Source organism: Mytilus californianus, unplaced genomic scaffold (assembly GCF_021869535.1).
Source record: "Mytilus californianus isolate M0D057914Y unplaced genomic scaffold, xbMytCali1.0.p SCAF_10, whole genome shotgun sequence".
Classification (NCBI taxonomy): domain Eukaryota; kingdom Metazoa; phylum Mollusca; class Bivalvia; order Mytilida; family Mytilidae; genus Mytilus; species Mytilus californianus.
The window spans coordinates 47,593,311-47,616,675 of NW_026262582.1; the positions used below are offsets into that span (position 1 = coordinate 47,593,311).

At 33.6% G+C, this 23,365-nt stretch overlaps 1 protein-coding gene across 1 annotated transcript; it reads right to left on the reverse strand.

Annotated features, from left to right (window-relative positions):
* Positions 1-10,621: 10,621 nt before the first annotated feature.
* LOC127718756 (mucin-2-like) lies at positions 10,622-13,295 on the reverse strand. Its single transcript, XM_052224811.1, has 2 exons — positions 10,994-13,295; positions 10,622-10,626 (listed from the first exon to the last, which is right to left on the reverse strand). Exons 1-2 carry the CDS (start codon positions 13,293-13,295, stop codon positions 10,622-10,624), a joined length of 2,307 nt encoding a protein of 768 aa, XP_052080771.1.
* Positions 13,296-23,365: the final 10,070 nt, after the last annotated feature.

A 23,365-nucleotide genomic window follows, 5' to 3' on the forward strand; every position in this document is an offset into this window, starting at 1 on the left:
AATTTTATACAAAGGATCGATAATGTCACTCGGGTCGTATCAGGATTTCCAGGCTCAGTAATCAGCATATTCATAAAAATTGGTATGTGCTATCCAGTTTATTACACGTTATCTACATGTACAGCCTGACACTTACTTTGGTAATCTCGTTCCGTTTGAGTTTTGGTAAAAGACTTGACAGGTATGTGGTAAACAAATCCGTAAACCAATGACTATTTTTTAAAGATTTTGTTTGATGATAATATATTATATTCGTTAATTCTTTTTTTGCGGTAATTCATTATTCATCTTTGTTAATAATAATCTTACTGACATAGTGCTTCACCATATTTGTCGATAATACATTGCCCATCATTTTCACAGTTAAATCCAAGGCAGTTCGATATGCACGTAATGTTATCGAAGTAGTACCCAATGCCACACAATAATTCATCTCGGTATTCAGTACTGCTTTTCTTCTCGATTTCTAAAATAATATTATTTTAATTATATAGACAAAATGAACTTTAAGTAAACTAACCATGAACTTTTTTCCAGTATGTTCTTTTCTGACCGGGCCTGATTAGGTGGTGTTACATCATGTACATCTTACAAAATTTATCCATTTTGCAAAGAGTTCCGTTCAAGCCGGGGCTAGGGATCGTCTTCAACTTGCAGTGAGTTGAAAGTTTTATTGGTCCGTGTTGAGGGCCTCACTGTGACTTTGGAATGAAAAATAGCAGTACAAGCGCTGTTTCTTTGCTTTTTTTTATGTGTGCATGAACTAGTTTTGTTTCATGGATGGGCTATATCCTTTTATTTCAAACTAACCTTGTGTTCCCTTTGAAGCTTCCATTACAATGATTAAAACTAAAAAAAAAAACTAACATCATAATGCACGGTGTTTACTGTTGTACCCCTATTTTGACATTTTTACCGTTTATGTCTGTTTGTTTTATTCACAAATCGTTGTCAATATAATGGAATTTGATGCGACTCTCATACAAGTGAGAGGTTTAGCGCTATAAAACCACGTTCAATCCACCATGTTCTTTCTAAGAAAATGTCTGTACCAAGTCAGCAATATGACAGTTGTTGTGCATTCGTTTGATGTGTTTGTGCTTTTGATTTTGCCATTTGATTAGCGACTTTCCGTTTTGAATTTTCCTCGGAGTACAGTATTTTTGTGATTTAACTGTTTATGCATGGTAACATCTTTAAACTCTGTTTAGGCAACTGACAAGTTCAGTCTGTAAAAACGTTACAAAATTACAAAAACAAATGAAGTAAATAATAGTTTTATATCTTGCAATACAAAACAATAAGAGAATCACACTTTACGCCGTGTTATTCAAAGCTGTTATATGTGTAATATAATATAGCTAGAACAAACGACAAAAAAGGAAACCAAATTTGCAACTTGTACGGACATAAAGATACATCTAACTGTTATGTGAAACAATTGTTTTTATTTCATTTCATTTCCGCAGACAATGTGTTTTATAAGTATTTACCACACCTAGACAAATACGCTGTGCAGGCATGCATGCTACATACTTAATAGCTTCCAAGTGAATCGGGGAATTCAAAGACATTTTCAAGGGATACGTTAAAGTATCATAGATTACTTAATACAGTAGGTATCTAGCCGGGTAACTTCAATATAAGTCTTGTAACGTGTAACAAATAATGTTTTACCTGATTCCATTCTACTTTCCGTAACATTTTCCCAAACTAAATCAAAATTCTCAAATTTACTATTGTTAAGTATTTTTTTTTGTCTCTGTTGTTATATCTATAAACGTTTGATCAGTGAAATCATTGCTGAATGGTATAACTTGTACTTTGTATCCAACTTCCAATCTGTAAGGAATATATTTACATTCGAAGACTAAATATGTAATATAACAACTTTTTGTTATAAAATGAATTCATAGATAAAGATTTGTTTTAAAATAAATAAGTGAATATATGTAATCAACGGCAAAACTTTTCATGGTAAATACAAACACATAAACGAACTCACAGAACTGTATGGATGTACATATTATCATTGATGGTACCAAATTTTCCGCATCAGATGCAATTAATATTAGATTTTTCATAACGCGTTCGATTTTTTCTCTTCTAAATGATGCCACATTTTCATTGTTTTAATCAGAAAAGTCTCTTGCAAATGCGGTCATTGTTCTGTAACAATCAACCTAAAAAATCATAACATTGGAATTTGTGTCAATACGAGTAGCACCATAACTTAAAATGGTGTTAATAAAACAAGAAATTACCCAATGTTATATGCATAACATTTTGGAAATAGAAACTCGTGTTTCTTGATCAAATTTTCAATATTGGTTAATTTTATGGAAGCATTTTCATCACTATCGATAAACATTTTGGTGTTGAAAAGTGCCACCAACAGGTTACATATATTCGGTAAATACCACTCCCACTGTATGACAAAGTTAAACCTTATACATTAACTCTTCAATAATGAATTTCGTCACGAAAGTTCATTGGTATCATATAATTCATTTTCGCTCGAAAAGCAGAAACAAAAGGCAAATCACTAAATGTACTGATTAATTCCTAAATTGTTTTTTCTGTATATTAAAATTATACTGAAAAAGTAATATTTCTTGCTTGATAAAATATTTTTATTAAAATGTCCATAGGTGTCAAGTTATAATTATCTTACACTTCGAAAATGAATCCTTGTTATAATGAAGAACACACTTAAATATTCGGTGTGTTTGTACTTACGTCTGTTTTATGTCTCTTTTTCTCCTTTTCACTGGTGCGTTAAACAGAATTCTATTCGCATAATATACAAGAATCACTAATTAATTGTAACATTGATGTGAATAAAAAAACATAAATATACTGTTAAATTCAAAACAAATGAAAGCACGAAAGATGTCTTCTTCAAATATACAGTGTCAGCTTCATATAATATTAAAGATTACAAACTGTTGCAATCTATGCATTATGTATCCGAAAATATCATTTCGAAATACCTCACGATACATAAACAATGATAGGTACGATTTAATTTCATTAATGGTGTTTGCATGGAATATTTTGTTAGTATGATATCGAAAACAATTGCATTTTGGTTAATTCTTTCATCAAACATCGGAACAATCAAAATTATACAGATTTGTTTTCGCTTAATCGATTTATGACTATTAAACCGTGGTAACCTACTCACTGCTACTGTTGCCTTTACTAAGTCTTGCATTGTAATTTCAGTAATATGTTGCTATTTTTTTATCATTATAATTATTTGTCAACGTTTATGACATTTCTTTCATATCTGATTGCACCCGTACATATACGTAGTCGATTTTGACAAATAAAGGCAGAACACCCAATGATAAAAAATATCGTATGCAAAAAAATGACAAAAAATACAATTAAAACTTTTACGAGAGTTTCGAAAATAGTCATCGTATCATTGTTCTTTTTTGTAATATTTACGCTAGTTTTCTTGTCCTTTTTTCTCTTGGTGTGCAGTGTTGTTTTCGATGAATCAGATTAAAATATATCTTGATTTAAATTTGGTCATTCAAAATTTGTTTGATAGTCTTGTTGTTCACCTTGTCAAAGCATTATTCTAGTTAGCTAATTTAGTGTTTAGTTCTAATTCTTTTTTTAGTAATTTCTTCCATTCAACATTAAAAAGATTTGAATAATCCATAAAATATCAGGCGCTCTTCGATTAGCTTTTTCAATGTCTGATCGTACTGTGGTATTTAATTGCTTTCTGCCACTTCATGTTTAGTTCTGTATCACCGAGAAATAATATAAAATCAAAGTAATTTTATCCTCTCTCTTCATTCTAATTAAAAAAACGAGCAGTAAGTAAGTTCTATACGGTAGGCTCCAATCGAAGGAGATAATATATAACATATAATATAAAACAACAAAAGTCGTGAGATATATATATATAGGTCATTCCATTTTTTTTTTTCAAATGGTCATGAGTCGGTATGTGTCATTTCTTTTACAAAGGGATATAGGAAACACAAATTTTGGTGGGAACAAATGATATTTTATACATTATTCTTTATGCACCATTAGATTGTACATGAACATATGTATATTTAGGCAAATTATATACTTGTACGTGTTTTCCACAAAAGAAAGCCAGATACAACATTTCGCTTTAATGCATAATTATAATAAGTCGTGTTATATTTGAGTAATATATTTATAAATACTAGTAACTCTCTTTTTTACTGACTATCATCAGGAACATCAAGCAAATCCGTAGTGACGAGATGGTATTCGAGATGATGAAGTCAGAATAAAAAAACTTAAATGCCATTGTTCTTTTTTTATCAGCTGACTATGCGGTATGGGCTTGCTCATTGTCCAAGGCCGTACGGTGACTTATAATTAATTTCTATGTCATTTGGTCTCTTGTGAAGAATTGTCTCATTGGGGCAATCATGACACGTCTTCAATTTTTATGGTTAGTAGCTATAGTCTGTGAGTGTTTCGACTTCTGACGACATTTTATTTTGAAAGTCATTTTAAACTGTGTCCATGGATAAACGAAATGAATGTGTGAAACCAAATCCAAGAGTAACTGTTTCAGACAGCCAACTTTATATATTCACATCAAAGAAGCAGATTTCTAAGGAATTGTGTTGCTACATGTAACACATGTAACATATGTAACGAGAATGGCTCTTAAGAACTTTGTTTTTGGATATTTATTGAAATATTGACATTTCCGATTTGTTTCACTTTGATATTCTACAATGTATTAGTGTCAACCATATTGGAACATGTTTAATACTAGTGATGTCCAATATCGCCATTTCAATTTCATTGTCTAGTTTCGTGTTAAAAAAATTAAATTTGACTAACTAGGTCTTTCCACTTTTCTGTGGAAAGACCTATTGTATTTGTTCTGATTATTAGATCTTTGCACTTTTCTGTGGAAAGACCTATTGTATTTGTTCTGATTATTAGGTCTTTCCACTTTTCTGTGGAAAGACCTATTGTATTTGTTCTGATTATTATTATTTTTTTTTTTTTTTTTTTTTCTTCCGCCTAATTTTGTTCTTGCGATAAATATTTGTTTCGCAATATGTCGCTTAGATATTTCTCATAATGTATCGTATAGTTTATGCGCTTTTAAATTTCACCCTGCTCAGACGAACAATTTTCTTTGTAAGAGTTATCTCCCTATTCACTGTTTATCAAGTGTGTGCATCTCCTTCGTAACAAAAAAAGATATCGACAAAATTCTTTTTCTAAATTGTTCGTTACATCCTCAGGAATTTTTGGCTAATTTGGATCGAAGCGATTAGATGAAATTTTATAGGAGTTATCTACCTTTACCAAAAAAATTTGTCGGTATGTTTTTTTATCTCATAAACCTTTAACCGTATAACCCTGGAATGTTTTTATATGAGGCCCCTAGGTCCCAACTTAGAAAATGAAGTCAAGGTCAAAGGTCAAGGTCAAGTTCTAAATTTTGACTTTTCCTTGTTTTTGCATTTTCTCAAACACTTTTGAAGATATATATAAAAGAACAAGTGCAAAATGTTTGCTTTATTGTAATGAAGATATGATACATTTGGTCTGAGACAATCCAGCGACATCTTATTGGAGTTATTGCCCCTGAAATGTTTTATTTTAAGGTAAATTGATTATTACTTCATATTGGTACATGATAAAGCCATAAGATCTTTTGCAAAATGTTGGGTGACATATGACCTTGAAAAATGTCAATCGGAAGTGACATCGAGTGAACCGGAAGTGGTCATTTTTGCACTTATTTCATGTAGAAGTACATAGAAACCATATATTTTTTGAATGGTCATCCATTCATCTATCATTTGAGACCGGAAGTGATATTTTATAAACCGGAAGTACCATATTATCTCCATTATTACAGGCATAAGTATATATACACCATATATTTTTGGAATCAGTGTAAATAAAGCTATCATATGAGACCGGAAGTGACATTTTCTAAACCGGAAGTAGCCAATTATCTCCCTTTTTACAGGCAAAAGTATATATAAACTATATATTTTTGGAATCAGTGTAAATCAATCTATCATATGAGACCGGAAGTGACATTTTCTAAACCGGAAGTAGCCAATTATCTCCCTTTTTACAGGCAAAAGTATATATAAACCATATTTTTTTGGAATCAGTGTAAATAAAGCTATCATATGAGACGGGAAGTGACATTTTCTAAACCGGAAGTTGACAATTATCTCCCTTATTTCAGGCAAAAGTCTATAGAAACCATATGTTTATTGAATCAGTATGAAGAAACCTATGATTGGACGCCAATAGTAGCTTTGAGTAAATCAGAGTTAGCTTCTCATCAATTATTTAGAAAATTGATGTGGAAACCCTTCAATTGTTCTTTGAACAATTGGTTTTTAATTATTATTATTTTTTTTATTTTTTTTTTCTTCCGCCAAATTTTGTTCTTGCGATAAATGTTTGTTTCGCAATATGTCGCTTAGATATTTCTCATATTTTATCGTATAGTTTATGCGCTTTTAAATTTCACCCTGCTAAGCCGAACCATTTTCTTTGTAAGAGTTATCTCCCTATTCACTGCTTATCATCTGTGTGCATCTCCTTCGTAACAAAAAAAGATCTCGACAAAATTCTTTTTAAAAATTGTTCGTTACATCCTCAGGAATTTTTGGCTAATTTGGATCGAAGCGATTTGATGAAATTTTATAGGAGTTATCTACCTTTATCAAATAAATTTGTCGTTATGTTCTTGTTATTCATAAACTGTAAGCCGTATAAATCTATAGTCTTTTTATTTAAGGTCCTTGGATCCTAACTTCGAAAATGAGGTCAAGGTCAAAGGTCAAGGTCATGTTCTGAATTTTGTCTTTTGCTTGTTTTTGCATTTCCCCCGATATTTTTAATGTTATATATTAAAGAACAAGTGCAAAATGTTTGTTATATTGTGATGAAGATATGATACATTTGGTTTGAGACAATCCAGCGACATCTTATTGGAGTTATTACCCCTGAAATGTTTTATTTTAAGGTAAATTGATTATTACTTAATATTGGTACATGATAAAGCCATAAGATCTTTTGCAAAATGTTGGGTGACATATGACCTTGAAAAATGTCAACCGGAAGTGACCTTGAGTGAACCGGAAGTAGTCATTTTTGCACTTATTTCATGTAGAAGTACATAGAAACCATATATTTTTTGAAGTCATAAATTAATCTATCATTTGAGACCGGAAGTGATATTTTATAAACCGGAAGTAGCATATTATCTCCCTTTTTACAGGCAAAAGTATATATAAACCATATATTTTTGGAATCAGTGTAAATACTTTTTATTTATCGCATCAGTATGAGGAAACTGATAATAAGATGCAAATTTCAACTTGGAGTAAAAACAAACTAGCTTCTATTCAATAAATTTGAAATTTGCTGTGGAAAGACTTTCAATTGTTCTCTGAACAATTGGTTATAATTATTATTATTTTCTTCAGACAAATTTTGTTCTCGCTAAAATCCTTGTTTCGCAATATGTCGCTAAGGTATTTCTTATATAGTATCATACAGTTTATGCGCTTTTTATTTTCACCCATTCTAAGCCGAAGAATTTTCTTTGTAAGAGTTATCTTTATCGCATCAGTATGAAGAAACTGATAAGATGACAATTTTAACTTTGAGTAAACAAGAACTAGCTTCTTTTCAATAAATTTGAACATTGCTGTGAAAAGACCTTCAATTGTTCTCTGAACATTTGGTTTGTAATTATAATTAATTTCATGGTCAATGGTGGTAAAAAAGCGGCTGATTCGAAGTATAATTAGTCTCCTGACCAATGACTTGAAAAAAGTCAACTTCTCTCTCCTCGCTTTGTCAAACCTTTAGAACTGTTAATTAAATATTGTCCGACATACATTAGTAGCGGATCCAGAAAATGTTCATAAATGTCGGCCCACTGACTGCCTAAGACGAGGCTCAGTCCAGTCTTTCTTCAGTGATTCCCTATGTAATCATCCAAGTTTTCCCCCAATATGGGCGGGTCCCCTGCCCCCTCTAAATCCGCCTAGATTAACATTCAGAATGTAGGATTTTATTTTAAAAAACTTCAGACCGTCGCTTTTGTATTCACCGCAATGTGTTTTTCTATCTTTTACTATTTATCTAAATAAATTTTGCGATGTAAATTTACAAATAGATAAGACACATTCGACAACACATTCTGCGTTGCATTCGACTCTTCCATTGAGACGGTGTGCCGATATTTCAAAACTAATATGTTGTCATCTGGATTCGTATTTGTTTTGTATTGCTAGTACTAATTATTGTGACATACATCTGTCGTGAAAATTTAGCCAAGGCATCGTCTATCGTTTTTCATTTGTTTTTTTTTTTTTTTTTTTTTTTTTTTTTTTTTTTTATTCTGTATTTTGTTTTGTTTTGTTTTGTTTTTGTTGTTTTATTTGTTGTTGTTTTTTTTGGAGGGAGAGGGGGGGTTAAAGGAATTTACCATATTTACATTTACATTGGTTGAGGTCAAAGTTTGTTGTTGTTTAATTTTTGCGGCAGCTCACGGTTCCTTAGTATACATGAGTGGAACAGTGACACATAGACACCCCTGATACATTAATATACGTATCTGTTACATCAATATACATACGTGAATTTATATATGTCGAAGCCTACAAATCCTGATACACTTGTGTACTGGTTATACAACTACAAAAATAATGGACAACATAAGTTATCGTATATCTATTTTTCGACTTTTTTAAATATCTGTTATATATTTTATTATGTCTGTTCAGTGGAAAGACCTTTCAATTTTGTTCTGATTTTTTTTTTTTTTTCAACCAAATGTTTTCTTGCGCTGTTTGGTTGTTTCGCAAAATGTTGTTTCGGGTAAAAAGACCCCTGAACATTTGGTTTTTAGTTTCTAAAAATTTTCTTTTTATCTTACAAGAAATGTTGCAGCGCTATATTTCTGTCCCTATCCAATATACCATATCTTTTTCCCATGGCAGACCAAATTTTCCCGACCTTCATCTCGGATGTCATATAATACAGGACCTACGTATTGTATTTACTGTTACTATGTTTCCGTCCTAAACACTTGTCACTGGACGTTGATAAACAAACAATAAAATAACATCTATGGTAATGATACCACATCTTATGTGTATGTGCAAGGTGATATGATTACATTGAATATTGGTATGAGATACATGTTGTAGTACATTCTGATTTAACTACCTTTTTAAAAAATAAATAGCAGCTTACCGAAGTAGTAAGATTAATTTTCATCTCTATAAATTCGTTTGATGTAGAATCATTTACGCTTAATGAAAAGTTCTGTCCGGCCATTTGCAAGAATATATTTATTTCCACTTCTACCCGAACATCTACAGAAATAAAGCACACAATACTTCGATCAAACTTTTTTTTTTGTATGCCCTTCCTACGATAGTAGAGGGGCATTATGTTTTTGGTCTGAGCGTCCGTTCGACCGTTCATTCGTTTGTTCGTTATTTCGTTCGTTTGTTCGTCCGTCCGTATGTCTGTCCCGCTTCCGGTTAAAGCTTTTGGTCAAGGTAGTTTTGATGAAGTTGAAGTCCAATCAACTTGAAACCTAGTATACATATTTCCTATGATATGATCTTTCAAATGATAAAGCCAAATTAGAGTTTGTACCCCAATTGCACGGTCCACTGAGCATAGCAAATGATAGTGCGAGTAGAGCATCCATGTTCTATCATGTCTATGGACACATTCTTGTTTTTGTTTTCTTTTAGTGGCATTGGGTTTTGCAGTAAACTTAAAATACCCAAATGCAATATTGTTAACCTTCATGTACCATATGCAAAAATATTGCCAATTTTCGTTAAAAAAATCCCATAGTAACTAACAAAAAAATCAAAAAATGGCAAACAGTCAAAAACCACAGAAAATAAACAAAAAAGACCCCATAAAAAAAAACAAGAAACGAACACTACATTTAACACCATAAACCACTTTCTATTGTGTGTGTACATCAATAAGAAGTAGAATAAAATAAATACTAACAAACAAACAGAAAACCATTGAACACGTTATGATGCGGTTTATTTTTATTCGATCAAACGTCTGTATACAAAAAAATGTGCAAATGGTAACAAGAAATGTGTTAAAACAAATATGTTAAAGTATCCAATAGGAGCTATCTTAAATATTGAGGGGATGTAGTTCATTGTCCTAATAACTTCCAATAAAGTTCATTGTTACACAAGTAACACAGAAAGTTATTTTTACAGCGTTACAGTTACCACATACTCTATAATACTCTCAAAACCTTGTTCAGTTTGTTTTAGCATTAGTATTGTATTATGTTATCTGTAACATGTACAATGCTTTACATGATTTTATACTGCAAATCTTAAAAAAGAAGTTCTTGACTTTTCAAGATTATTTCTTTCAATTAATGTTTATATATTTCAGTAAATCTCAAAAAAAATAATAAATAAATTATTCTTTTTATGAACTGTTCCTCAATACATTTAGATTAATGTTGATTGGTTGATTAGTGCTTAATGCCACTTGCAGCCCTATTGTTTTATGGAGATTCATTGACGAAAGACGCCGGAGTGACCGGGAAGAACAATCAACCTTCAGAAGGAAAAATAACATTCCTATTTGAATAAGATTGGAGTCGAGCGCACCTGTCAAGTAGGTAATCCTAACGCACAACCTCAGTGTTAATGTGCTAGTGATACAGTTGTTCGACTTCTTATACCATTGGGCCGCCGACACAAACTATCTAGATATTAAGTATTTTGTCGTTTAAGGAGTACATAGGTGACATTACATTCTAGGTCACTTGCTTCTATGCTTGTTCAGCAGTAATATTCTCGCAGGAAAACGGATCAGTCTTGTAATTTAAAAAATTCTTAACTCGGAATGGCATTTATTTCGTTCTTATCATGGCAGTTAACATGTGCAGAAAAAAAAATCATTGTAAGATGAATATACTCACTTTTATCTGGGGGTTTAGAAGATGGTTCTGTATCAGTTGTTGTTGTTGTAGGTATAACTGGTGATGTAGTTAACGTAGGTTTATCAGTTGTTGTAGTTTGGGATGTTGTTGTATGTGTAACAGAGGACGTAGTTAGAGGTGTTTCCAATGGAGTACTTTCATTTGTAACAGATGACGTAGTCGAAGGTGTTACAGATGATGTACCTGTAGTTGTTACAGGTGTCACAGATGCCGTAGTTATCGCTGTTACAGCAGATGAAGCTGGTGGTGGTTCAGATGACGTTGTTGTAGGTTTTTCAGATGACGCTGTTGTAGGTTTTTCAGATGACGCAGTATGTGTTTTAGATGACATAGTTATATGTGTTTCAGATGACGTAAATGCAGGTGTTTCAGATGACGTAGATGTAGATGCTTCATATGCCATAGTTTTCGTTATTACAGCAGATGACGCTGTAGGTGCTTCAGATGACGTAGATGTATGTGTTTTAGATGACGTAGTTGCAGGTGTTTCTGATAACGTAAATGTAGATGTTTCAGATGACGTAGTTGGTAGTGTTACAGCAGAGGACGCTGTAATTTTTTCAGATGACATAATTTTAGGTGTTTCAGACGACGTAAATGTAGATATTTTAGATGCCGTAGTTGTCGGTGTGACAGCAGATGACGCTGTAGGTGTTTCAGATGATGTAGCTGTAGATGTTTCAGATGACGTAATAGTAGGTGTTTCAGAGAACGTAGTTGAAGGTGTTTCAGATGTCGTAGATGTATCTGTTTCAGATGCTGTTGTTGTCTGTGTTACACCAGATGACGCTGTGGGTGTTTCAGATGACGTAGTTGCAGGTGTTTCAGATGTCGTAGTTGTGAATAATAAAGATGATGTTGTAGATGTTTCAGAAGAAGAAGATGTAGATATCGAAGACGATGTAGGTGTTTCAGATGACGCTGCAGATGTAACAGCAGATGACGTTATAGGTGTTTCAGATGACAAAGTTGTAGGTGTAACAGATGACACAGTTATAGTTGTTTCGGATGACGTAGATGTAGATGTTATAAATGACATTGTAGGAATTTCAGATGACGATGTTGTACGAGTTTTTGCTATTTCAGGTGACGTAGTTAAAATTACTTCAGATGACATAGATGCAAGTGTAACAGCAGATGACGCTGTAGGTGTTTCAGGAGATGACGTAGTTGCAGATGTTACAGATGACGTTACAGGTGTGTTAGATGAAGTTGTAGGTGTTACAGATGAAGTTGTAGGTGTTACAGATGACATTGTCGGTGTTTCAGATGACGTAGTATATATTTCAGATGACGCTGTTGTAGGTGTTTCAGATGACGTAGTTGTAGGAGTTTCAGATGACGTAGTTGTAGGTGTTTCAGATGACGTAGTATGTGTTTCAGATGACGTTGCATGTGTTTCAGATGACGTTGCATGTGTTTCAGATGACGTTGAAAATGTTTCAAATGACGAATTATGTGTTTTAGATGACGTTGTTGTAGGTGTTTCAGATGACGTTGGTGTAAGTTTTTCAGATGACGTTGTTGTAGGTGCTTCAGATGACGTAGTATGTGTTTCAGATGACGTTGTTGAAGGTGTTGAAGGTGATGCTGTAAGTGTTTTAGATGACGTTATAGGTGTTTCAGATGACGTTGTCGTTGTTTCAGATGACGTTGTATGTGTTTCAGATGATGATGTTGTAGGTTTTTCAGCTGACGTTGTTGTAAATGTTTCAGATGACGTTGTAGGTATTACAGATGGAGTTGTTGTGGATGTTTCAGATGACGTTGGTTTAGGTTTTTCAGCTGACGTAGTTTGTGTTACTGATAGCGTTGTTGTGGGTGTTTCAGATGACATTGTAGAAGTTTCAGATGACGTTGGTTTAGGTGTTTCAGATGACGTAGCTTGTGTTACTGATGGCGTTGTTGTGGGTGTTTCAGATGACATTGTAGAAGTTTCAGATGACGTTGGTTTAGGTGTTTCAGATGACGTAGTTTGTATTACTGATGGCGTTGTTGTGGGTGTTTCAGATGACGTTGTAGAAGTTTCAGATAGCATAGTTGTAGGTTTTACAGACGTTGCAGCTGTAGCTGTTACAGATGACGTAGCTGTGGGTATTTCAGATGCAAGAGCGGTAGTCATTTCAGATGACGTTCCTGTAAATGTTATAGATGTTGCTACTGTAGGTGTTACATTTAGAGTCACTGTAAGCAGTTCAGATGACGTAACTGTAGTTACTTCAGATGCTACAGTTTTAGGTTTCACAGATGACGTAGCTGTGAGTGTTACGATAGAGGTCATTGTAGATATTTTAGATGATGTAGATGAGGGTATTTTAAATTGACACTGTTATGGGTATTTCATGTGATGTAATTGTGAGTGTTACAGTTGACACTGTTGTAGGTTGTAATTTATTTCCAGTAGTTAAAGATTTTTCAGTTGTGGGTTTTTCATGTGATGTAGTTATAGTTGCTTCAAATTACGTAGTTGAAGGTATTACTGTTGACATTGTTGTAGGATTTTCAGATGACGTGTGTTTAGGTGATACAATTGACAGTTAACTTTAAAGAACAAGTGTCTAAGGTGTCTGAACTTTCGACGATAGACTTTTCTAGCACTTCTGTGAAATACTTATTGGTATCTGTTTTTTTTGTTTTTTTTGTTCTTCAAATTTCTATTTAAAACTAAGGTTAACGGACCTTAAAATACATTGTAATTGCCGAAAGCAAGGTATTTTATATTGTTTATATTGGAGAAACTTAAATATAGAAGTAAAACTGAAACTTTAATACAGAAGTAAAATTTCTCGTAAGTTGTCATTAAGCGTTATTGTGAATTTATCATTGAAGCTTAAAGTATTAATAAACTATTAAACCTCTTTACACAAATTAAATTTATGACACAAGGCAATAAGTATCAATTGTGTTACGTATATATACTAAATGGCATTTTAATAAGAGGTAAATATTGGGATGTGTTCGATTGTTGTAATTTTACACTCTGTCAAATATGTTTTATGGGCCCGAGGTTTAAATGACTTTTGAAAAAACAAGTGAAATATTATAAAACCATAAAACTTGAATGTTACCTGGCTAAAATAAGTCATAATATCAATGATAATATTAATTTATTCTCACCTTCTGTTGAAAATATTTGCAGTGCTAAGATCAGACTAAGAATTTGAGGTATACAGCAATTCATTTGTGTTCGCATGATTCTTTCAATCAAACCTGCAAGGATAAAAGTTTACAAGTAGGACATTGGAATCTGTCGTTATCTTGCTTTAATGCAAATTAAAAGAATCAAATCATAACCGAAATGAAATGACCTGTAAATATTAAGAAAATGATTCGATGTATTAAAACAACAAACAGATAACCATGGTTTATGAAATGAAATAAAGCTAATTAATAAGATTATAATCATAAATTTAAATCCAATTGTTTAGAGAACAGTTGACGATTTTTCCACCTATCTCACAATTACTTGTTTATCAGGATAGGTGTTCCCGAAGCTATCTTAAGCCCCGGTCACACCTTAACGGATAGCGCGAACGAACGCCGAACGGAAAATTTTTTATTAGTCCGTTCATGTCCGTTAGATGTCCGTTTTTATCCGCTAGACATCCGTTCATTTCCGTTTAATGTTCGTTCAGCGTCCGTTTTATCCGTCGTTGTCCGTTCTGTCCGGTGGAAAATTTTGAGCATGTTCAAAACCTTGAACGGATGTTCAAAGAATGAAGTGTCCGTGGTACATCCGATAAGCGTCCGTTTTTTACGGTACTCGTCCCTTCCGTTTCCGTTTTGTATCCGTTACTTGTCCGTTATTCATCCGTTAAGGGTCCGGTGGATAAGTTCACCAACAGACATCTACCGGACGTATAACGGATAAAACGGATGTTGAACGGATGTGAAATGGACTTCTACCGGACGTATAACGGATAAAACGGATGATGAACGGATGTGAAACGGATAAATGCCAATTGAAAATTTCGAGTCAGAAATGCCAATCATTGGTATGTCAGATATCTTGAGTGTCATGAATGCTTATTATTCATTATTGATCTTAGAGTAGGAGCACGTCTTCACTATCAAGCAACTGCATAGCTTGAAGAACAACCGAAACCAGTTACATAGAATCTTTATGAATATTCATGCGATTTACATGTATTTTTATTGTCGCTTTTAATTTTTCGCATTTCTTGTTCATCCGTTTTATTCGGTTCGCTTCCGTTTGGTGTCCGTTTTATGCGGTACTCGTCCGTTGGATGTACGTTCGAGATCCAGTCTGTCCGGTATGTTTCCGTTTCTCGTACGTGGCATATCCTGTGTGTGTCCGTTATGCATTCGTTACGCGTCCGTTGTATTTGGTCGAAATTAAACGGAATCCCAACGGATAACAATTTTGTCAGCGGAAAACTTTTTTATGATCCGTTAGGCGTCCGTTCGTGATATCCGGTAAGGTGTGACCACAGCTTTAAGATGTGGTTACACCTTATCAAATAGGTCGAACGGATGCCAAACGGATGTAAAAAGGTTTTCCGTTGAAAAAAATGTTTCATCCGTTGGGAGTCCGTTGTTGTACTGACCAAATATGACGGACGCGTAACGAATGGCTTACGGACACACACAGGACATGCAACGTACAAGAAACGGAAACGTACCGGACTGAACGGATGTCGAACGTACATCCAACGGACGAGTACCACATTAAACGGACACCTAACGGAAGCGTACCGGATAAAACGGATGAACAAGATAAGCGGAAAATTAAAGGCGGCAATAGTAATACATGTAAATCACTTACACGTGACATTAAAATAATTAAAAACTTCCCCTGTAACTGGTTTTAGTTTATAGTTTAGAAGGTTTATATTTGCAACATTTTAGTGCAGTCTGGCTTCAATAATAGGTGCTTGATAGTGGAGACGAGCTATTACTCAACGATTCATCATGAATAATAAACATTCATGACGCGTAAGAAATCTGACATGTTCAAAATTTTCAAACGGACAGAACGGACGTCGTCGGATAATACTGGCGCTGAATGGACATGCAACGGATATGGACGGACGTCTAACGTATAAGAACGGACGTCCATATCCGTTGCATGTCCGTTCAGCGCCAGTATTATTAACTCGGCTATGTATTTATATGTGTTGGATTAAGTTGTGTTATGTAATGTATCCGTTTTCATTCTGTAGTTAGTCCTCACTTCGGTTTTATCATGTATATCTATTATATAGTCATTTTATAAAATTTACTGTTTGCAAAATTATAAATTATACTAAATAATAAGGATGTTCTTGTCCCAGGCAGAAAACCCTGGCCGTGTTAGGCGCAACTTTTTGGAAGTTTTGGTCCTAAGTGCTCTTCAGCTTTGTACTTGTTTTGGCTTTCAAACTTTTTTCATCTGAGCGTCACTGGTTGGTCTTGTGTGGACGAGACGCACGTCTGGCGTATTGAATTTTACGCCTAGTACCTTTTGTTAGCTATTATTCGTGTGTTTTTTGTCCTATATATTCTCCCATTTATTTGTATTGTGGTCCTGGCATGTGATGTTGTCGTTTTGGTTTTGTGTTTGACGTTGCCATAAAAGCGGGAGGTTTGGCATGCCACAAAACCAGGTTCAACCCACCATTTTTTTCTTTAACCAAGTTAGGTAAATGGGCATTGTTATATTATAGTTCGTTTCTGTGTGTGTTACATTTTAATGTTGTGTTTTTGTTGTGTCGTTGTTCTCCTCTTATATTTGATGCGTTTCCTACAGTTTTAGTTTGTAACCCGGATTTATTTTTATCTCTATCGATTTATGAGTTTCGAACAGCGGTATACTAATGTATATTTATCCGACGACGTCCGTTCTGTCCGTTTGAAAATTATCCAGTAACCACAAGATATATCTGAAGTATTCAAAGCATTTTGAATAACATTGAAAATATTAGTCTCAATTCAGTTTTGAGATCATTTGTTCAGCTTGTTTTATTTTTATTTTTTGTGATATATATTTAAGTGTTAAATTTATATTATGTTTATTGTTAAATGTTGGTGTCAATGCCATATTGAATACATTTTAAATTCAAATTGTTGTTCTAGCCAGGGGTAATAGTTGTTAAAAACAATCCCCACATTTATGAAATACAATAGATAAATATAAAAAAATTGGTCTAAGTTGGTTAAGACGTGGTCGAGTATGGATTCTGACTAGGTCAAGTATGAATCTGACTAGGTCGAGTATAGTTCAGACTAGGTCGAGCATGGTTCAGAGTAGGTCGAGCATGGTTCAGACTACAGTCGAGTATTATCAAGTAAATTTCAGACCAATTTAAACTGGTCCAGTAAAAATCAGTACAGTCGAGTACAAATATAGGTCATTTCAGACTTTTACTGGTTTGTAGTGTTAGGACGTGTCCTGAAGCATCTTATGACACGTCTTTGTCCTAATTAGTATTCTCGAAGCTCTCTTAACTTAAGATATATCGCGTTTTTCTACCTAACTTTAGAACACCTAATTAGGTGTCTTAAGATCATCCTAGCATCATCCTAACTTTGTGCATGCGTTTTGCCAAATACTTCGCGTGAAGATGAACATAAAATGAAACGCACCATCGGTAATTAACTCGTATATAAAGACACAATGCATGTTTTTAAACATTGAACTTAGTGTTTCACGATACGATGACACTACAAATTCAATTGTCATTTCAAAACAATTTGTTTTCCACTTTAACATGTTTAAATTACAATCTTTTTGTATGTCATTTTATAATTACATTTGAAATCAAGCATTACATTATGTACATGTGATTATGAAATTTGTAAACAAATTTATGAATTGGTTTCGTCTTTAATAAATATGTTTTATCAAAAAATTATTTTTATGATTTAAAATTTCGCACTTAGGATATGTTTTGGACGGTCTTACATAAACATGATAAAATGCGTCTGAGATACCTTTGAGACATAACTAAAGAGTGTCTTAATATGATCCTAAGACCATCCTTAAATTGGTCTTAGGATGTGACTTAGGACGAATCTAAGGATACATTCGAGAACACCACCCTGAAGAGATAAAAATGTAGAAAGATTTATAAGAATGTGTCAGAAATACGTCGGTGTGGTTGAATTTAATTTATCGTACACAATGGCAAAATCAAAATTTAATTTACATTTTTTAAATTGATCTATTATCATTATTATCAAAATTATATATCATATGAATTGTGTCAATTTTCAACAATGTATAATTATGTTTATAAGTTTACTGATAAAACAGGTTTGATAAAAATTTAAGTTCCGTATTAGTTCTTGAGCCCGTCTCTTTCCGTATTTTTTACCAGTTACTTGCCTGTGACCTTTCACTTTGTGCCTTCACTATCATACGTCACGTTTAGAATTTTTTAACGTTCGATGAGGAAGCTTGCTCTAAGATTTTCAAAATCCAGTTCCATCCTCAACAGTGATGAAGCCTCAAAAGAGAAATAGTCAAAAGAATATTAATGTTCGGTATTGCTTACGAAAAAAGTCAATTTCGAAGCAAAAAAGACTTAATGTTGATAGTAATAGACAAAAAGCCGCTTGGCACCTCGTGAAAATCAGCACAATGATGTAGTGGCTACTTTTTCTACCCAAGGTAGCTTGAATACAAATGTACAAGCAGAATCTAGTGTATTCCTTCCATTTATGATCAATACCAAACTAATCATGCGGAGGTTCACCCAGAAACAGAAGCCAATCCACTCTACAGGACATTTATTAATAAATAATAGTAAAATAATTTTATTTATTTCTTTAATTTTTTTATCTCTTTTGATATATATTAAATATAATCTATCCCAAATTATAATAAGAATGTATAAATATATTTCTAATATAAGGTTAAACAATTTTAGTGATTTTTTGGCTGTTGTACCTCATTAAAAGATTATTATATAGCTATTGTATGCATCCATGAAACCTATGTAGTTTTTCTTTAGGAATTTAAGAAAAATAAGTTTAAAAAAAAAACACATGCCAAACAAGAAGCACCTTATTAGGTTTGATTACCCTCAGTAAAGGTGTTTTAACAAAACTCTAAAACTTTAGAATTAATATAATTAAATTATTATATAAAACAATTTGATTTAACTTTCTCTATTTGATAAATCTGAGAATCATGTAAGGATGTAAAAATATGATTTTATATATAACTTTATATTATTGTGGCTGTTGTCATGTCAGAAAAAAAACCGAAATTAATTTTAACAGCTACAATTAAAAAAACGTAGAGGTTATTTGGTCAAGTATGGTTCAGACTGGTCTAGTATGGTTCAGATCTTTGGTCGAGTATGGTTTAGACTAAAAAAAATAGGTCGAGTACAAGTCGAGAATGGATTAAGACTATTTCAGTCTGTTCGAGTAATAGTTCAGATTATTTTATAAGGGTCAAGTATAAATTTCGAAGCAAAAAAAGACTTAATGTTGATATTAATAGACAAAACCCCGCGTGGCACCTCGTGCAAATCAGCACATTGATGTGGTGACTACTGTTTCTACCCAAGGTAGCTTGAATCCAAGCAGAACCTAGTGTATTCCTTCCATTCAATACCAAACTAATTATGCGGAGTTTAACCCAGAAACAGAAGCCAATCCACTCTACAGGACAGGCGCCATGTTGTGAAATCCGAGGGAAAATTCCACGATGTCACTACAGTGATTCGCAGTAGAGCAGTTGACAGCAATAACAAAATATTTTCTGAAGACGAAGAGGCTCGAGTTGCTAAATACAGTTTTGCACTTGACCAGTGGGAACATTTCCCTGGTAAGTCACGTTCCGAAAAGCATCCCTAGTATTATTGACCCAATTTGGGCTCATATCCCGAGAAAGATTAAGGAACAAAATTGGAATGGAGCGTTTATTCATTTAGAAGTATTGACTATTCAGATTCATACTTGGAAGGTGGTTGTGTTTTCAAAAGGAGGTGCTCCTATTGTGAATAATGAGAAACTAGTTTCTTTAAGCTATATAGAAACTTGGACTTCTGCCTGTATGGTTTTTCATGACAATTATTTTTAAAATATAAACAAAGCATTCGAATGGCGGCTTCTAGATTTACTTGTATTGGTTGGGCGGTGTTTGATGTCACTTGACAGATCAGTATCGACTCAAAAAAGAGCGTTTTTCAACATCCTCCTCGGGTGTCATTAATCTTGAGTTGTGGGTTTTGTGTGTATTTATGGCACACAGTGGCAACATCAAAATAGTCTGTAGCCATGAGCAATAATTATCGTCCCTTCTTGAATTACCAGGACTGTCAGGTCTCGGATTTTGATCCTAGCAGAATTCAAGCGGACAGTACCTATAACGGCTTCTAGAGTGAAGTAAGATTGTTTTTTTAAGGGACACTGCGTTTTTTGGCAATTTTTCTCAGTCTTTGTTGCTATTCAAATGTGGGGCCGAATAAGGTATGGTTTAAATTGACAACCTATCAGTTACAGTGTGTGTATATCAATGTCGAATAAATCCTGTTAATTCAGAAATTTTGCGCAAGATTATACAATCAGGTGACCTCAAGGTCGTTACTATTATGATATAAAGAGCATGAAAAATATATTCTTTAGGTTTTGTATAAACTTTAAGCAAAACTTCATTTTTATTGAGCCTGTGACTTCTGCCGCAGAAAGATTGACATAGGGATATTGATCCGGCGGCAGCGGCGGGAAAAGCTTACCTCTTAAGAGCTTTATATACCTCAATCTTTTATACTTTGTATATACATGCCTTATGTTATGAAGTTTCTGTCCGTCATTGTCCTTGACTTCATTTTTATGGTTCAGTGACTACTTGATAAAAAATAGTTATGATTTAAAAATTCTTAATTTCTCTCTTATTATGAGTAAATGGGTAACTATATTTGGTATGTGCGTACCTTGCAAGGTCCTCATGCCCGTCAGACAGTTTTCGTGGTTAAGTCCATATCTCATATAATTGTAGCAATAGGTCTACTATATTTGGTGTATGGAATAATTTTAAGGTGTACATCTCCATCTGGCAGTTGTCATCTGACATTGCACTAATTTTCATTGTTCAGTAGTTAAAATTAAAAGTTTGTGTCTGTTCGTATACTATATGCAATAGATCAACTATATTTGGTGTAGGAGATTATTTTTCGATATACATGTCAGTCTGGTTCATTGCTCAATGTTAATTTAAGTTTTTCTTATATTATTAGCAAACGGTCGACAACCTTTGGGGTATGGATTGGTTGTAAAGTGTATATGTCTGTCTGAAAATTATCATCTGACCATGACCTCATTTTCATGGTTCATTGCTCAATCTTAAGTTTTTCTTGTTTAGTGTTTCTCTTAGATACTTTATGTAAAATGTCAACTTTGTTTGAAGCATGTTATGATTGTAAGGGATACATGTACATGTCAATATGGCAGGGTTCACCTGACCTTAGCCTCATTTTCAGGGTTCATTGATCAATGTTAAGTTTTCCTGGTTAATTTTGTTTCTTCGATGTGCAATAGGTCCATTATATTTAAAGCATATTTGGTGTATGGAATGGTTGTAAGGTGTACATATATTTCCAGTTTGGTTTATCATGTTTATCTGACCTTGTCTTCATTTTCTTAGAACATGTTAAATTGTTGTGATAGTTGTAGTAAAGCTTCAACTTCAAAAACTATTAACATAATATCAGTAGTAAGTACACCAAGTGAGACATTTGGTGTCATTATAGAACTGAACACTGTCGTATTTAGGTCATGAGATCATCTATTGTTTATCGGACGGCCAGAAATGTATAAAAGAGACGATTTAGAGGTTTAAAACTTGGAATACAGTCGAAAGGTTATGTTTTTTATTTGTATTTCCAGCGAGGGACGAAATGGTACTTTTTTTTGGTATTTCAATCGACGAGAATCTTAAACTATTCGCTCTTCAAATCATTCGGGTTTAAACGATTTAGGTCTAATCAAAAGAAAGGCGCTTATTGAGCAAATAGGATTAGATATTATTCGTTTACACGTGTGACCGAATTTCTCCTTGTTTTGGAGTGACATTGCTCCGTAGCTATTGTCACTTGACAGATAATCAGGTGGCTATTAATGCAACCCAAAAGAGTTCATCTAGTGGATCGTATTATCATTAAAGACAAAATAAATCAGGGCCTTGTTATTTGCAATTCTAATATCATGAATATAACAGCTCAATAAAGAGATTTATTTTAGCGGCTCAGGAACGATGGAGTGTACTTGTCCGTCAACGGTTATGGTGCTTTTTTAACAATGTACAAGGAGCTAAAGTCTGAGTTGAGAGTTTGCAAATTCTGATTGTCGAGTATGTTTTTAAATGATCAGCATTATGGTAAGTCAGTACCAACTACCATGTAGTTGAACTCGTTTTGTTGGGGATCAGTGTGTATAGACCAAATGATTTTGGCGGGATCTGGCAAGATGACAGGAGGGTTTTGACCCTTTTAATTCTACGTTAGACCATATGGTACAATATTTTCCTGTGGTACCACAGCGTAGTGGTTTTCCCAATGTTAAAAATCCCGGCGGTTTGTATCGTCTTGTCAGACCTCGTTGAGTGTTTTTTTTTTCCTGCGGCCGATTTTATTCCACATAGTATTTCTTGAATTATTTAAATCTTGGATCAAAATATTGGAGGTGTGGATTGATTGCCTTTGGAACAACTCAACTGTAAAAACAACGTGGTTGTATGCAACCAAAGGTGACCGTACAGCTTCAATAATGAGCAAAACCCATACCACATGCGGCTGATTTTAGTCCCAACAGTATTTCTTGAATTATTTAAATCTTTATTTAAGAAGTTTTGATTCATTTTGTAATCTATTACTGGAGAAGTGAAACAAAACATGTACCACAAATTAGTGGTTTCAACTTTAGATTCGGTTTCGACAGGAGTAAAAGGTAGAACCTGTCAAATAGGATACAAGAAACGGTCAAAATGACACTACGCTCTACATGTACTGTTAAAAACGCACATAGTTGTGGGAAAGAATAAACAATGTCGACAGATGGAGATCAATGCAGTACACTAAGCGAAACTTTAATATGACATGTTTCATGCCGACGTAAATAAATTGATCAACATGAACAGAATATTATTGTTTGTTCTTCAAAATTTGGTTAAATATACAAACATATGTTAAATAAAACTTTTCAGATTCCGATTTCAATTTTCTTGTTATGACTAATGAAGTATTATCATTATTATTTTCTTCGAAAAATGCTTCTACCAAGTCAGGAATACGGCAGTTGTTTTTCACTAAAGTTATCATAAATTTACCCAGGTTGACTCAAGCTCTAAAGTTAAAACTGTTTAAGATCCCAATAAAGATATCTAGTCTAGTATTGTAGGCT